Here is an 18,654-nt window from a genome sequence, read left to right as displayed (position 1 = left end):
AATAGCTTCCTTTACATCTTGTATGGCTGCCACATATTCTGCCTTAGCGTTCGGTAATGCAATCACTGATTGTAGCATCGACTTTCAATTGATAGCTCCACCTGCAAGTGTGAATATATACCTAGTAGTAAACATTCTTTTGTCTAAATCACGTGCGAAATCTGAGTCAACATAACCCAATATCTCAGAATCTATTTTATACCTACACTAACTGCCTGTGAGATATATGATCTTGTACATACTGTTAGAAGGGTATTTTGGTATTTACATATGTAACCCTATTGTCACACACACACACTCACACACACACCCACACACACACACACACACACACATATATATATATATATATATATATATATATATATATATATATATATATATATCATAGTATGTGAGAGCTCTCAAGCCCTCTCATCTTCTCCCTTGTTTATATATATCATATTATGTGAGAGCTCTCAAGCTCTCTCATCTTCTCCCTCCTTTTTCTTCTTCTTCTCCTCCTTTTTCCTTAGTAACTAGGTTACATCGAATATGGTATCAGAGCTTCAGGTTCTGATTCTGGAGCGGTGAAACAACATAAAAAAAAAAACTCCTCTTTTCTCCTTTCTCCTTTCTGTTTTGTCTTCTTCTTTTCCCTTAACCCTAACCCAGCATCTACTCCTTGCCACCCCTCCAACCCCTTACAGCACCAGCCCTCCTTCCCCTTACTGCCGCCGCCCCCAACCCTAGCCGGCTGCACCTTCCTACCCCTAACTACCGCGGCCCCCCTCCCAAATTGAGAGATATTTGTAACAAGCTGGGGTTGTATGACATATACACTCCAGCTTGAGGGGGAGTGTTAGAAGTGTATTTTGGTCTTTACATATGTAACCTTATTGTCACACACACACACACATATATCTTATTATGTGAGAGCTCTCAAGCTCCCTCATTCTTTGTCTTATTCTTCTTCTTCTCCTTCCATGGTAACTAGGTTACATCAAACACATACCATAGCATACATAAGACATCCCACTCTAAATGCATATGGAACATTAAGCATACTGGATTTTTCTTGTTCTGTATTGGCACTCTTGGATTTCTATACCTATTATCCTTTTTGCAACATCGAGATCCTCCATGTCAAACTCATTACTCAACTTAGATTTCGACATGTCAACATCCAACTTGTTTTTAGCAGCAATCAACCTATCATTAACATACAAAAGCAGATATGAATAGGAACCTTCATCAAGAACTCGAAAATAAACACAACAGTCGTATGCCATTCAAAAAAACAAACAAAAAAACACAATAGCCGTATTCACTTTGAACATACCTTTTTTTGTCATTAAAGATTTAAACCGCTTGTACCACTGCCATAGAGATTGCTTTAAACCATATAAAGATTTCTTCAGCTTGCACAAGTAATTTTCATTCTCGTGCTTTTCAAATCCTTCAGATTGCTTCATGTAGATCTGTTCTTCTAACTGTCCATGAAGAAATGATGTCTTTACAACAAGCTATTTCAACGCTAAATCATAAAGCACCCAGTAGCTAATAATACTTGTATCGAAGTATGTTTCACTGCGGGTGAAAAGATCTCATGTAAGTCTGCTCCTTTTACATTGTAAAGGATCTTAAGCTCGGATCTGTTTTTAGTGCATGAAAAGATAGTGGAGTATAAAGGATCTCTATTAAATCTGTCCAATTGCAGTTTAATCAAGGCAAACACTGTTGTTCCTTTTACATTACTGTTACCTCAAGATCAAAAAGAGGTAGAAGGAATCTCGAGCTTAGTGAAGGGCCTGGAAAGCTGGTAAAAAAGAGTAAAAAAAAAGGTTCTACAGACAAGGAAGTTTCATAATCGCCATTGCTGATTTCAAAGCCAAGGTACCTCTTTTGGTCATCATTTAATAGCTCAGGTAATCTTCTTCATTAATCCTCAATTGATGGTTTGAATAGAGTTTTTTGTGTTTGTGTTATATTCATGATGGTGCAAATTTAATTACTCATAGCTTGGCTTTTAAGAAAGTTTGGCATAAGGTTTTCTACTCTGAAATTTCTTTTTGTGTGGATGTTCATGTTGTTGCCACTGTATCTTCTTATGAGAGTATAAATCTTAGGATTTTTTTAGTGCTGTTGTGCTCGAGATTGTTTGTGAATCATAAAGGTCATGCTAATATATATATATATATATATATATATATATATATATATATATATATATATATATATATATATATATATATATAAAGGATGGGATGAATTGATGCCTTGGGATTGCTCGGATAACTCAACGACTGATGATGCCAACAATCTCATGATTATCAATTGATTTGATGATGTTCCTGTAGTTCAATAGGCTTAGTGGATGCATTCTTTGACCAACAACCCTGATCGTTATCAAAGCATTGATTCAGGTCATCAGTAATACCTTGCCATCTAGCTTAACCTCTTGGATATGTGGGTTGATGTGGTCAATTTGAATCAAAGTGGTTCTGCTGCCATTTAGGAAATAGATTGAGGGTTATAAAGATGATTTTAGGTTACCTTATAGACTTGTTTACAAGAACTGATTGAACCAAAGGGTATTCCACCTATTAAAATGAGATTGGCTTAATGTCATTATCTCCAAAAAAATAAACTCTAGAAACTTTGTAGAAAAGATGGCTGAAGTAAATACAAAATCTTAGTAGCTTCAACTAGGGCTCATACTAAGAAAGCAAAGAAGAACTCTTCCTTCCTTTTTCCTTTAAGAATGCTTAGAAAAGTATCAATGAGAATTATTGTGAGACTTTCATTTTATAGGTTTTTCAGGTGATCATTTAAGCTGGTATGGTGATAGGTGTTAAATATGAATTTTGGGCCTCATGTTATCCATATCTCTTTATATTTAATTTGTTGAAGGATCCCAATGATAAGCAATTATTTTTTATTATTCTCCATATGTAGTCCACCCTTTCGCAAATTTTAAGCTGATCTTAATTGTTAATGGTGTGGGTTACAGTCAAGGTAAAATGATGAAAGGAATAGATGTATAGAATTATGCATATAGTTGTAAATTATAAGTATATGGGTATCCTCTTTCTCCCGAGTTCCTATTTCATACAGATTAGTGCTCCATATTATTCAGAACTGTGGTTTGTTATTAAATTTTGAATTTTTTTTATTATAAGATTATATTGGTAAGTGAGTTGGAACTTAGAGACACAAACCAAAAGTCAGCCATCATTGATTAGAAAAGAAGATAATCTTCTCCATTACAGTACTCATTTCATTGATCATTACTTGCTTGTCCCATTTAGCTCTTACTCATGCTGAATTGTTCTTTAAGTTCTTACACTTGAGATGCTAAAATAACTATCATATGTAATGTCAATGCTGAATTCTTGCTATAGAGGTTAATCTGCTGTCATATTCTAAGGCTCCCAATGTTTCTCTTGGAACAATTGTGTTTGATTAGCATAGGAAAGTTACTGTGTAAAGTTTCCCTCTTTAATTTGTTCTCTTGGAAATGGCATCCTTATGGATATTAGTTTTCTATTTTTATGGATTCTAACCATCAGTGAAATGCTATGGCCTATTGTTTTGACTTTGTCAAAGTGCTTAATGTTTGACTTAGTACTTAATAAGAGAATGGAAATAAGTTCCTTTGCAAGGCTAATTGGTTGCTCTATGATAACTTAAGCATATGATTTAGATTAGCTAACTCAATTTTCACTAAGTTTGGAATAATGTACTGGCTTACTTTATCTTACTTATGTATATGTGAAATGTAGATATGTGTCAGTCCTGGATGCCATTAATTATACTCAATTTTGGATTTGGATTGGTGTTTACATTAGTTTTTTTCTCTTGTGCAAAAATTTTGCTTATAAAATTTGGTAAATTCTTAAACAATTGTTTTACTGAGATAATTTTGAAAATATTGACTTACTCTCTGAGCTGTATCTTTTACTCTTATTGATCTTATCTATAACTTAGAAGACTGTAATATTTTTCTATACACGGTTGACATTTTTTTAGAATATTTATGAGTTATTGCGTGTAATCTTTGCTTGTTACTAATAAAATACAGAATGAAGTATATTTGTTGTCTTTATGGTGGTTGAAAGTATTGTCAAACATGATTGTTTTGCACGGCTTGAAGTTCTTGAAAGGTGTTTTGGGTTTGATTCCGCTTTTGCAAAGCGTCATCAAACATTTATAGGATTGTCCTACAAGGCTTCATTGTATCTTGAAACAATTCACTGATCCCCTTCGCACACAACTGGTGTGGGCGAATATTGTCTTAAGGAAAGCGATTACGCGCCTTGAAGGTTCTTATACTTCGTCTTCTCATATCCACGACTAAAGGAATTTCTCCAACTCTAACAACAAATGCCATAAATTAGCGTCATCTGATCTACTCTCATCCTATAGTTATGGCTACTCCACCTATAACTGTATGCCCTACTAGTTAGTATATGTTTCAACCTTCTGACCTTTCATAATAACTGTGGCTCCTTTCATGATCTTCAATAGTTCACCTTCTGCAATATAGTTGCATCCATTGGAATCTAATAGAACCAAAGATATTATATTCTTCTTTAGGTCTAGAACATGCTGATGCAGTCCAAAAAACTGGACGCTCTTCGTGGCGCAGCAGCAGATGCAAGATTGATAAAATAAATGAAAAAATATCCATTCGAACACCGTCGTAGGGAATATATTACTTTGATCACCGTCGAAGGGGATGTGATTTACTTCAATCCCAACGAAATCGAGTTTCTCTAAGCGAAACTAGAAAAATACTCCTGCGGGTGCTAATCCAAGCAACTAAAAGTTCTCAAAAGAACTCAAAAGCCAAAGGCAAATTTCATTCAATAATCAAAAGTCCCATTACATGTCTCATCCACCTCCTTCTATAGATTAGGAGGATTTCTAAAAATGGAATCTCATACAAGCAAAAGAAACATCTAAAATTGCCACATTCATATTAAAGGCAACCTCAATATAAAAAGTAAACTCAATCCTAAATTACCTTATTTAGCTATGCATGGAATGGACAAATTCCTTATTCGGTCGTGCATGGAAATAGAAATAAATCTATCCTAATTGGCATGAAAGAAAATGGAAATAAATCTAGCCTAAACGATATGCAAGAAAATAGAAACAAATCAGCCCGTAGGATTTGGGTTGCATCAGTCTCCCCGGGTTGGAGAAAATCCGTCCTCGGATTTGAATCTTTCAAACAACACATGCTTTCGGTGGTCTTCGCCTCCATCATTCTTCCATGGTTTAAAAATACTCGTCCTCTAGTTTTGAAGTAACAGAAAAAGATCATCAATTGAAATTGACACAGACTAAGCCATACTATATAATTTCCAAAATGAAAAGATAATGTCCGTTGATCTTGAACATGCTTGAATTTACAAATTTTTAAGGTAGCCGCCACTGTATGATCTAATAAAAATGGATCAACATAAACTGCTGAAGAATTCGACATAATATTCCCGTATTGGCCCATCACTTCAATCTCCAAGCCGTCATATCCAATTTCCTCAAATTTCATATTCATGTTTTCATTGGGCGCATCAACTAGCTTTTCAAGTGAATAATTGATCACTTTGTCACCATCAAGAATCAACGATTCATCTAAACTCTTAGGAAAAATGAAATACCCATCTTCCGAATATTCATCATAGATTGGTGGAGAGTCCCGATTTATGATTTCTTCTTCTAGATATTAATAAAATGATTTTAATTGCGGTGTTACCTCCCAATCTTGGAATTTAGAAACCCTCCTTTGAAGTGACCGGAGATAGTCTATAGCCATCGCGAATCCACGCAAATCTCGCTACCAATTTTCCTCTTCAACCCAAGGAAGGAATATGCTCTAATACCAACTGATGCAGTCTAAAAATCTGGACGCTCTTCGTGGCGCAGCAATGGATACAAGATTGATAAAATAAATGAAAAAGGTCTCTTCGAACACCGTCGTGGGGAATATATTACTTCGATCACCGTCGAAGGGGATGTGATTTACTTCGATCCGTCGAAGGGGAATATATTACTTCGATCACCTGCAGGTGCTAACCAAGTAACCAAAAGTTCTCAAAAGAACTCAAAAGTCAAAGGCAAATTTCATTCAATAATCAAAAGTCCCATTACATGTCTCATCCACCTCCTTCTATAGATTAGGAGGAATTCTAAAAATGGAATGTCATATAAGCAAAATAAACGTCTAATATTGCCACCTTCATATTAAAGGCAACCTAAATATAAAAAGTAAACTCAATCCTAAATGACCTTATTTAGCTATGCATGGAATGGACAAATTCCTTATTTGGTCCTGCATGAAAATAGAAATAAATCTATCCTAATTGGCATGAAAGAAAATGGAAATAAATCTAGCCTAAATGATATGCAAGAAAATAGAAACAAATCAGCCCGTAGGATTTGGGTTGCATCACATGCTTTACTTCATTAAGAGTTCTTGCACTTCCATCAAACATCTTTTTTTTCATGATCCCAATCCCAATGGATTTGCAAGCCGTATCATTACACATTAACACAGATCCATCGTTGCAAGCATTATATGTATTAAACCAGTTTTTATTAGGACACATAAGCAGTAAATGGCCTCAATCTAAAATCCATTCATCAAAAAAGAAATTCACACCTGTGCTGACTGATAGAACATCAACTACTTCGAAATTATCTGCTGCCACACTTGCTTGATCTGAAGAAGAAACTTTCCTTGTCTTATTTTCATATGAAGAGGAAGAGATGTAAGAATAAATAGAGCCTTATCCTCATCATTAATCCTAACATTAATGCTCATTAATTGAGATATAATCATGTTGAATGTATTGAGATGCTCCAAAAGACTCAAACCTTCCTTCATCCGAAGTGTATAAAGTTGTTGTTTCAAAAACAAATTATTTGTGAGCGATTTCGTCATTTATAAACTTTCTAACATTGTCCAAAATTTAGGTACCAATTCTTCATCGACCACGTTATACATAACCTCGTCCACGAAACAGAGTCGAATTGTACTCACTGCTTTCAACTCCAGTTCTTTCCAATATCGTCGCTTGTTGATTCCAATTTCTTCGATTTTCCATGCATCACCTCATGTAATCCGTGTTGAACAAGAAGATCTTTAACTCTTCTTTGTCACAAACTAAAGTTTCCCTTTCCATCGAATATCTCTATTTCAAACTTGGTTGTCGCCTTTTATGCTATTGCCAACGATGAAACCATAGGCTCTTATACCACTTTGTGCGGAAAAATCCCGTCCGACAAAAAATTCGATCAAAGAACACAATTAAAGGCAAAATGAAAAGCAATCACAAGAATTACAAAAGAGCAACACACAAAGAATAGAAGATTTACATGGTTCATCACAGTGGCCTACATCCAGGGGTGAAGTCACGTTCTTCCACTATTAGAGAAAAGATAACAAGATTACAATGGGATTAACAAAATCCCATAAATCCATAATTGTCTTTGCTCTTTACACAGATCTCTTAAATCCCTTTCTTTATAGAAGAAAGAAAACCCCTTTTACATTACAAAGGGAAACCAAAAGAGAATACCAAGAACAACCTACCTTCTTGTCTTCTTCACTTCATACAAGACAGAAATCGAATCTGCCTAATGTTCTTCTCTTTTTGCCAAGGGATAATTCTGCTCAATATTTGTTTTTCTCTCTTTGTGATATTATTGCATATCTGTCAAAAAATCCTTGCTTTTGAAATTATAGGGAGATTTTCAAAATCTTGGAGATATTTGTTAGTATTATGACTACCAAGATCGTCAAAATGCTTAAAATAGGCTTTCCAATGTGCTCCACTGGATTCAGCTAAGAAGTTGTTGGCAATTAAAAAAAAAAAAAACTTTTAGGTCAAACATATGGGGCAGATGTTTCCACCCATAAATCTATAATTCCATCATGTCAGTTTGTCATATTTTACATAATTATACTCTTTCCAGAGGACAAACTGATCTCAGTGGAACTGCCTAATTTTAAGGGTGGCAATGCCATTATGCTGCTATTTCCACCCATAAATCTATACTTCCATCATGTCAGTTTGTAATATTTCATAAAGTTAAGCACTTACACCTATGTTAATTTGTCCTTTTTGCTATATAACTATAGGGCAAACCATTGGAAGAAATGCCAATTTTGAGGATGCAGTACCCTCCCCTCTTAACTTGTTTTGTTGCGTTGTTCACACACTGTAACGACCCTGATTTGGGGAAGATTTTTAGACATAATTTTTTTCCAAACCCCAAAATCCGAATCGCTAGCCCAAAAAGGGAAACAAGCCGACACATTACAAGAGGAACAAGATAAACTCACCATATTAATTCTATGAGACTGAAAAATTCCATAACTACAATTCTTGAAAATAAAAGAATCACCCGAGATGGGTGCAAAACATGTAGCAGTTGGATCAGATAATAACATTATTAACATTATTAATAACATTATTAACATGAGGAATGAAGAAGTTGGATTTGAATCTCTCGAGATGCATGCAAAACATGTTGCAAGCCAGGATACAAATGCCTTGGAAAATGTGGGGGAAGTTAATATAGGAAACAGGATGTCACACTCTATGTAAAAAATATCGCCGAGAAACTCAATTTCTCATGAGAAAATTGTGATATTTTGATTAGACGATAAAAAACAGTTTTTGTCATGAGAAATTGAATTTCTCCCAATTTTATCGCGACAAAATTGGAGAGTTGACTTTAAAAAATATCTTGAACTTCTCATTCACTCTAAAAAAATCTCTCAGACATCCTAAAACCTTCGACTTAACTCTACTTCCGAATTAAAAGAGCATATATATATATATATATATATATATATATATATATATAGAGAGAGAGAGAGAGAGGGAGAGAGAGAGAGGGAGAGAGGGAGAGAGAGAGAAAAGATAAGGTACTCCTTGGAGTAGATAACTTATCTACTCCCTACCTTAAAATAACAGTTGGGGCCACATTGTTTGGGTGATCCAAAGCATTCATTTGATGGGCTCTCGCATAGATAGGGTGTGCCCAAAAAATCAGCTCGATAGGATCATCCTAACCCTATGAACTGTGGAGGCAAAAATGGACGTGTATAAGCTTGCACAAATCTGTCCATTTTTTGCCTCCACAGTTCATAGGGTTAGGATGATCCTATCGAGCTGATTTTTTGGGCACGCCCTATCTATGTGAGGGCGCATCAAATGAATGCTTTGGATAACCCAAACAATGTGGCCCCAACTGTTATTTTAAGGTAGGGAGTACATAAGTTATCTACTCCAGGGAGTACCTTTTCTTTTCTCATATATATATATATATATATATATATATATATATATATATATATTATTTTATTTTATTTTATTTTATTTGATATTTTATAGTTGTAAATTAATTTATTTTTGCCATTTTTTCCAAATATAAACCTGAAAAAAATAAAAAATGAAATGAAATATCCCTAGTGTATCTAATATATATAGGGGCCGGAGGCAACAAACTTGGTATTCCAAATTGGATACCTTGGGTGTAATGCTTCAAGCAACCTCTTGCTTGACCTAATTCCTCTAACATGAGGGTACTGCAGGGGAAGTGAACATGGAGACTACCATTACAACTGATGATGTTATACGAGCTGATTATTTTGGAGCAACTGATAATATAATCAACTTCCTCCCAGTTGCAGTTGATTCAACCGACTTCGAAGCTTCACATTCCAATGCAAGGGATTTTGAAAGAACTGCAAGAAGAAATATCCAGACCAGGTCTTGGCGGGTCAGAAGTTTTGGAATCTGAAGGCAATTGATGTGCTGGGTTATCAATAGTGGGTTGTTGTATCCTGTTATAGGCCAAAGAGGAGAACCACAACTTTATAGTTTCTAGTGAATAGCTTTTGGTCATTGTCACTGTCATGACTTGTGATGCAAAGCATGCGTTTGGAAATTATGGATGAGAATGTTTATATTTTAATGCTACATTATACCAGCGTGGGGCATTTATTACGTTCATTGGTGTTGTTGGATGACTTTTGTTTATGATTAATTTCTACATATTCTATTCAGCTGGATTCCTGTGTTAGGAGTTGTTATCTACATCGTGGCAATGTTGTATCTGCTTTACAAACCATTAACACAAAAAAAGTGAAAACAAAATAGAATAAAAACGCACTGAACTCTAGTTCTCTTATGCCCACAAATCCTTATATGCAGGCAATGTTGTATCTGCTCTGTAAACCATTAACATACAAAAAAAACAAAGGAATAAAAAAGCACTGAAGTCTAGTTCTCTTATGCCTACTTTCTCACAAGTGTGGACTGATGTCTTTGTATCCTTTGCACTTTTTAATCTCGCATTTCCATCCTTTTTGAAAGGTAATAATCTCGTATTTCGAAGGTTGCAGCAATGTTTCAGGGTGTCATAGATATTCGAATAAGAATGCAATACTACCATACAACAACAAATATTAGAGGCGAAAAAAAGGTGATTCGTGACGCTCCCTCCCTAGGTCGATGGAAACCCTAGGGAGGGAAGCATTCTCTCTCTCTCTCTCTCTCTCTCTCTCTCTCTCTCTCTCTCTCTCTCATCTCTCTCTCTCACGTCTCCCCCTTCTCTCCCCTCTCTCTCGTGTCCCTCTCTCTCTCCCTCTCTTTCTCTCGTCTCTCCCTCTCTCTATCTCTCTCTCCCTCTCCCTCTTGCTCGTCTCCTTCTCTCTCTATCTCTCTCTCCCTCTCCCTCTTGCTCGTCTCCTTCTCTCTCTTGTCTCCCCGTCTCTCTCTTGCTCGTCTCCTCTCTCTTGTCTCCCCATCTCTCTCTTGCTCGTCTCCTCTCTTTTGTCTCCCCCTCTCTCTCTCTCTCACTCGTCTCCTTCTCTTGAATTTTGAGCCTCGCCCTCTCTTTCTTGTCTCTCCCCATTGCTAGCCCCTTCACGTCTCCCTCTCTTCCTATGTATTTTTTGAGTCTCGCCCTCTCTTTCTTGTTTCTCCCCATTGCTGGCAAAAGTTGAGCCGTGGAGGCTGGATCTGGAACCATGGAGCCTAGATCTGGAGTATGGCTCTTATGTGGTGGCTATATCTGGGACCGTGGAGGCCAAATCTGAGGCCGTGGATGCCTGATCTGAAGCCGTGGAGGCCGGATTTGGAACTGTGGAGGCTGTGATGCTGGATATGGAGCAGAGGAAATCCGCGGAGTTTGTCAGAGGCCTTGAAAGGCTGTGGGTTGCTGGATCCAGAGTCGTGGAAGGCCGACTATAGCCGGAGCGATCTTATTTTTCAGGCCGAGGATTACTGGAGGCTGTGGATTGCCAGATTAGCAATGGGCTGATGGGTTTGGCTGTAGGAGGCTGTGGTCTCTGGAATTAAGATCTCGGGTGGTGGCATGAGGACGGGCGTGGTGGCCAATGGCAATGGTGGTTGCCAGATCTTGATGACGGTGGTGGTGGCTGAGACTCCCCCGACGGAGATGTTTTCTGTGGAGGAAACGGAGGTGGGATTGGAGGTGGTGAGCTCGGTGATTGGCAGTGGTTCGAGGTGGAGGCCGTCGAAGATCCGATGTTGTTCGGTGGTTAGATATCGTGCACGGTGAGAGCGCACGATAGCTCTAGACTTTTGAGCGGAATTTTTGAAAATCGAATTCAGGATGTGCGGGAAAAGTCGGTGTGACGTGGCAGGTCACGATCTTGACTTGGAGGGCCCCACAATATGGCATTTTTGTTGGATTCGATACAATTAAGGCTATTGGGTATTGTAAGGGGTAATGGGTTTTCTTTTGGGCCAAGGAGAATGCTCTTGGGCAATTCATACTATGTAAATATGGTGGGACTACTGGTCTCCATTGTAAAATTTGCTGGTATGAATATATTTGTCAATTTAAAAAAATAAAAAATAAAAAAATCTCGTATTTCCATGACTTCACTATAATCAATTGAAAATTGATAAGCCACCTTCAAGTTATGCTTGGATTGCCTTCTGGTCTTGAATACGTATTGAATTTGATTATTATTAATTTACAGTACTAGGCATTCCGACTTTTCGTTCTATGCCATTGAGTTGTTTGGTTATTCGAACAATTATCTATGTTGAATTTCACTATTCTATGAGATTGATGTCAAATCAGCATCATGAGAAGCATATTGCCTATGGAAAATTCTCTGTCCGGGAGCAAGGATTGCCAAGGGGTCATATGCAGATTTTCTCTGGACAAATGCTTCCCACCGGGGACCAAAGTGGGCTTTCCACTCTTCCTGTGTGGTGTAATGCGGCAAATATTGCTTCATACCGATACTGGCATTCTCACAGAAGTCTAAAATCCTTTTATTCTGGGCTAAAATATGCCCTAAACTGTCAGAACCTGAAGAACAGGGCACTGCAGAGGAAAGGAACGCTACCAAGTAGAAAACATCTTCACCTGGAGTTACCACCGATACTTTGTTGTCCCACCTGCAAGAAAATAAGTCAGTTTAAAGTTTGAATCTGAGAACTGGACAGATGTGAATATCTTGGTATACATGGAGTGATGAAATGCTAGTCAAATGATTACTTGGATTTATTAAGTGGGTAGATGAGAATGGGTCCATTGCTGTTGTCTGAAAGAATGTTACCAATAACCTCTTTCGTGAAACCATGGATTTTGGTTCTGGGGATGAGTAGATTGAGCCATGGGTGGGGAACTTCCCACAGGCCTTTTGACCTGAGCCTCATCTCAGACGCATGTACTCTATCAAGGAACTCAAGATATGGAACCTCCGATATGAATAATGTTGATGGAATATAGGCCAACTGAGACAATAAGCTCTTTACTTCCTGCAAAATGGATTAGATAATTTCAAATGCATGTGGTGCACATGTTTATGGTGGCATTATAATGAGGTGGGTCAGTTGGATCACCTGGTTTATGATTTTCGTCTCATCTGGGTTGAAATTTTTGGTTATTTCTAGACAGTACAGGGTTTTTCCATCTGATTTGAACTGGCTGGCTTGAAGAGGGTGTTGGGGACTGAAGGTCAATCTCCAATTATTCAGAAGACCTGTCCTATTTATTATTATGAAGCCTTCAATATAGTCAAAAGCCTTCTCCATAGATATCAACATCTCTTGGTCCTTGGTGAAGGTTGTGAAATCAGAGTAGAGGACTCTAATCCATTTCACCTGCCAAAAAATGAGGGGTTATGTTTCTAAAAACAGATTGCTACTATCCAGCAGCTAGGTTGGGAGAAAGAATTTTGTCATACCATCTTGGGCGCTGGTTCAAGAGAAATTCTAGCTTGGGTGATGATCCCAAACTGACCCAGTCCTCCGAGAACACCATAAAAGAGATCAACATTATGATTTGCTGAGCAGTTTACAACGTCTCCTTTTCCTGCACACAGTGCCAATCATCCATTTCTGTTAGTAGTTTTTTTTTTTTTTTTAAATGGTAAAACAATTGGTTTTCAAAAAGGATTTGCAAATGCATTTGTAGGCCCAAGCTGATTGATTGGAAGGTATAACATAGGGTAGCCCCAGGTGGTAATTAGTGTCCCCCCCCCCCCTAAGGACCCAACCCATTAAATGTTGGATTGGAAGAAGGACATACTCACATTGGATGTGATTGATTTCTGATAGTACTATTCAAAAAACAAATATGTGACAATTTTTTCCCCTATGCTCGTTGTTTTGAATAAACATACCGGTAACAATCTCTAGCTGGTGGACATTGCTGACCTGAGGTCCATGACTGGAGGCCTGCCCACTGATTCCAGCATTAGACAATGTGCCACCAACAGTGAGGTGAAGATAATCTGTCCATGATTTGGGTGCAAGCCCATATTTTAAAGTTCTATGCAGGACATTTATCCACAATTCACCACCGGATACGTCCACATAAGAGGCTTTCCCAGTGTGGATCTCCATGTCTAGTCCCTGGAGTGATTCCATATTGATAACGATGCCCTCGTGAGCTTGTGCCTGGCCTTGGAGAGAATGGCCATGGCCTCTGGCGGCAATGGTAAGCTTCGAACGAAGACCCATCTGGAAAACATGTTTTATTGTTGTGGATATATCTGAAACTGACTTTGGATATAGAATTGCATATGGGAGGAACTTATAACGATTGCCAAAGTCTTTGGCTGCATGGTGAACATCATGGAAATTGAAATGCCCGTCAAGATTTATTATTTTCAGCGAGGAGAGGATGTCGGGATCTGACACGATTGACGGAGAACCAACGTTGATTTTGGCAGTGATGCTACTCAAAAACAAGACGATGAAAAGCCTCAGGTATCTAATGTTGATCTGTCTAAGAAAGTTTATGGGTAGTGTTCTCATTCTATTTTGTAGTGGCAGGAGAACAATAGGAAGATTATGTTTTTTGTTTCTTTTGTGAGGTAAAGCAAAAGGAGAGGTGTTGAAGAGCAAGGATGAAGAGAAGGAGAAGGGAATTTAAAGGAGAGTGTTAGGTGGCATAGTAAAACTGATCTTTGTGTGCTGAGAATCCCTATGGTAACTGACTGGTTACTTGGGTGGAGAGGGAGTTAACAGGATTTTTTTATTCAGTTTTGCTTTTTGGGCTTTTGTTTGTGGGGGGATGTGTCAGTTGATAAGAAAAAGTCCGATCAGAAGAAAGACTCACATAGCCGTACCCTGTTTTCCAGTGGCTACTTTTTCCATCTCAGATGAACATTTCCAAAAACATAACCAGATGGAAACATTTCCAAAAAAATAACCTTGCCCTCTAGGGCCATGCTAGGATTTTTTCATAAAAAGGAAGTTTTGGGTCAGATATTCAACAGTGTTCATTTTGTCCCATGCCTTTCGAAGAAAAGACTGTGTCCTGAAAAGGATTGTCAGAGACTGTTGGGAATGTATCGATGGATCGCAGTTGGCCCCTCCTGAATTTCTATGGGGAGAGTTTGGTGTGTGGGCCTAGATTTGATGGGCTCCGCCATTTGTATGTATTGGGGTGCAGCACTCTTGTAGGTGTAGGGGCCGGGCCTGTGGGGTTGTGGTGGTGTTAGGCCTTCGTAGGGGCCTCAGAGAAGAAAGGTGGACAGAAAGATAACAGGTTTGAATGGAGTGAACACTGAAAGGCTACTCACAGTTACACATGCATTGCAACGTTGGTTCCCCATGTCATTGCTGTATCTTAAATTTCAACACATTTTACCCTTAATGGTGGAATTTCTAGTGTACCCATTTTGAGTTCTGTGGTTGTGAGAAACAGAGCTTTCTGATGGTGTGCTCTGATGTGAAAGAAATAAAGTTTATTGTTCTTGAAAGGTGTCATGGTTGCTTTCTTTGCATGTTAATTAAGGATTAGGTTTTAATAATTTTACTTAGACTACATAGCTGATATTATATAACCCACAAATAAATTTTTTTTTTTTTTTTTTGAATATTTTTCATTTCTTCTCAAGGCAAACGTGTTCTCCATAGTGCTCCAACGTTCATGCGACTTATTATTTTTTAATTTATTGAATTTAATTGAGAAAATTTTTCAACATTAGATCCTGATACAGTGTGGTCGGCCTTTAAATGGTTCTATAAAAAAGTTAAAAATCAATAAACTCATAGTGCAGTCTAATCAAATATTAAATTAATCAGCTCGAAGTGCACTCTAATCAAATCTTGATTTTCATGTCTTGTAGGCTCGTAGGTGAGTCATTGTGACTGCCATGCGTCACCATCCTCATCATGCCATGTAGACTAAAAACAAGTGATCATGCCATGTAGACCAAAAACAAGTGATGTGGAGGCACAAATGAACTAGGGTCCTCAACCCTAATAGAATTATAAATAAACCTCTTAATTTCTTGTCCCCTATCTTACTACATTAAACTCTCATCATACCACAGCCCCCCAGCCGCCCCCCGCCCCCCCCCCCCCCCCGCACTATCTCCCCAAGTCCCACTTTCATTTGATTTCAATGGTTCTCTTGTTAAGAGATGGGGAGATTTTCCCTCTTTTTCTTTCGTTCTTTTTCTCCTCATGTATTTTGCTGTATTTCGACAGCTTAAGTGAGCATTTATGGATTGTTTAAGCTTTGGATCTTCTTCTCCTCAGTTGAATAATTCTAAAGTGTAAGTTCAGATTAGGATTTACATTATTTCATCTTCTTAATTATTTGGTCTTTTTTCTCCAACTGATTACTTTAGATAAATTTGTTGATTATTGTAAACACTTTTAAGGTGTTTTTATTTCTATATTTTTCATGTGTGTCCATCCTATGTAAGTTTTACTAGCACAAGTCATCAATAAGATTAAAAATATGGAAAGATGAGAGGGCCCAATACTATTTCCATTACATATAATTGAAAGAAAAATATGCACATTTATATATAATTGAAACAAATGAGAGAGAGAGAGAGAGAGAGAGAGAGAGAGAGAGAGAGAGAGAGAGAGAGAGAGAGAGAGAGAGAGAATGTGGATACTCTTTATCTTCTTTTTATTTTTAAATTGTCACAACAATCTTAGGGGGAATATTTAGCATCTAGCTAGACTCTATCTCCTTGCCATGTCCTCATCATGACAGGCATTGAAGAAATAAAGCTGCAGAACCTTCTCTACCTTCAATTTTTCTTTCTATAAGTGTGACTGTAAACCCCACCTCCCTTTCTCTTTTCTTACATGGGATTGCATGATTGGAGCTTCTTCTTGGCAAGTCTTTTATGTTTGAGTCATGTTTAATAAAATATATTTTCCTTGTTTCTGCCTTTCAATGTCATCCTCTACTGGCTTTTTAGAAAAAAGTAGTTGTTTCCCACAAGCCTAAAACAGAAGTTCTAAAAGCACAAGCATCTTTTCATGGAGGGCCAGGCTGTAGACAAAGCTTTCAAAGGGAAAAAAATTTCCGTCCAACTTTCACTGACTTAGGTTTATAGTTATTCTATTGGATGTTTGTCTTTCTTCTGTCCCACTATCTGCTTTGATTATTCCTGTCTATTTTCTGAATAGGCAAAGTTCGAAAAACCCAAATAACAAATTAACATTTTGAAAGCTTTTTGTCTAAGTTCTAACTTTAGGTTGCGTGTATCCTTCATTAACTTACCATTTGAGAAGAAGATAGCACCAATGTCTTCAAGTTCTGATGAATGAGAGATATCAGCAGAAAATCGCTGATCAATGACTATGAATATCAGCAACAACTTTGAAATTTTGATTTTCTTTTTTCTTTAATAAGGCTCCGTTTCTTTCAACATAAAATGAGGGTAAAATAAATTTTATGCCCATTGTTAATTGTAAAAAAATGTAGAAAAAAAGGGAATTCATCCGGTTCATATTACATTCTAGCATTCTTGGCCCATGCTATATGTGGGTGTAAAATAGTGGGGCCCACTCCATCAAAACATGAGGTTTAAAATAGTTGCCGCACCACAATAAAATAAAAATATCGGGAGTGATACCCCCCCCCCCCCCCCCCCCCCCCCTCCCTTTTTTATGGCTATTCTCCCCCTCCCCTGGTAACAGTTTTCGTTAACTTTTATGCTTTTGGAGTTAACGGTTGCTTCTTCACCCCTTCGCAAAAGTTAATATGAACCGGATAGGCTCTTGACAACGTGGAATCATATGAAAGCCCTTCACTTGCTCCGGTTTTCACATGCTAGAAAGTGAAATGATGGAAATGATTTGAAAATGGAAGGATGGAATCAGAGCTTTATATCTTTCTTTGGGGTCTGTCCCTTCTTTTGCAGGGTGACTAAAAGAGGAAAAATTTCATTCAAGGGCCACCCTAGGCTTAACTGTGAGGTTTGCACGTGTCCTCTTTTTCTCAAGTTGATGGTGATTTTGACAAGAGATACCGCAAAATGCAATGGCATTAATGCTACTTTCGGCATGTGATAGGAAACATCAATCTCGATTAGAGAAGAACGAAAAAACGTACAAACTGCAGACTGCAACGTAGCTACTTCACGTGTGCTTGTGGGGCCATGCCTAGTATTGCATGCACGCGGTATCACATGATTATATATCATGGGGATGATAAAAGAAAATTTTTCACACTTGGGATTTTACCTTCTTTCTATTGTTCTTATTCTTTGAGAAATCCTCTTTTTCATTTGGTCTTTCTCTATTTTGTGCAGATATTTTTTTCTTAAGATGGGATTCGCTAGCGTTCATTGCAGAAGGGATTTCGTGGATGGTCTGTTGCATGTGAGTGCAGCCAACTCATGAATGAAGACAAAATCTGATAGAGATTTTCAAAATGTTTTTGGGTAAAATATTTGAAAAAAAAATATTTACTTCTGAAGAGAAAAAGGAAGTGAACAACATTCAGGCCCGGTCGACCATGGATTGGTTACTGGAAATGTATTTAATTTCCAGAAGGGTGATTCTGGGCCACCACGGAAGGCCGGTCGACCGTGGTTCATCGGATCACAACAACAACAAAAAAGTTCTAGCACCTTAAAGGTGGGCGACCGGCCCAACCCCAGTTGACCACAACTGCATGAAAATCTATCCGTTATGAAAAAATGACGGGTCTTTTCACTTTCTAATTTGAATATCTTCATGTCTTTTTGCTTCCCAGCAGTCATGGATGATTTAAAACTCAAGGGATACTTCATGGATGATCAAAACCGATTATATCGCAAAGAGTTGCAATTAAAACGGTTACTATTGAAACCAATCTTTGGGATGTTTTGAAGGGATGCTTTTCACATTGAAAAGACATCAATAG

General features: G+C 37.7%; 1 protein-coding gene and 1 pseudogene across 2 annotated transcripts; one reads left to right on the top strand and one right to left on the bottom strand.

The window, feature by feature from the left end:
• Positions 1–8,402: 8,402 nt before the first annotated feature.
• On the top strand, positions 8,403–9,980 carry LOC143852383 (uncharacterized; annotated as a pseudogene).
• An 860-nt stretch (positions 9,981–10,840) lies between these two features.
• Positions 10,841–14,554, bottom strand: LOC143853413 (cytokinin dehydrogenase 9-like). Of its 2 annotated transcripts, XM_077363165.1 has the most exons (6): positions 13,670–14,554; positions 13,232–13,359; positions 12,888–13,148; positions 12,541–12,803; positions 12,142–12,440; positions 10,841–11,346 (listed from the first exon to the last, which is right to left on the bottom strand). In XM_077363165.1, the coding sequence occupies exons 1-6, from the start codon at positions 14,304–14,306 to the stop codon at positions 11,267–11,269; spliced, it is 1,668 nt and encodes a 555-aa protein (XP_077219280.1). In that variant the 5' UTR covers positions 14,307–14,554; the 3' UTR covers positions 10,841–11,266. The 2 variants fall into 2 exon arrangements, with proteins under 2 accessions (XP_077219280.1, XP_077219279.1); XM_077363164.1 differs by lacking the exon at positions 10,841–11,346 and having other exon boundaries at positions 11,731–12,440.
• Between the last annotated feature and the right edge of the window lie 4,100 nt (positions 14,555–18,654).

The sequence above is a fragment of the Tasmannia lanceolata genome, unplaced genomic scaffold (genome assembly GCF_043159265.1).
Source record: "Tasmannia lanceolata isolate RefF3 unplaced genomic scaffold, GAP_Taslan_0.1 ptg000019l, whole genome shotgun sequence".
In the NCBI taxonomy this organism is placed as follows: domain Eukaryota; kingdom Viridiplantae; phylum Streptophyta; class Magnoliopsida; order Canellales; family Winteraceae; genus Tasmannia; species Tasmannia lanceolata.
The sequence above is the reverse complement of the archived record's forward strand: the minus strand, read 5'-3'. Positions and strand labels throughout refer to the sequence as shown.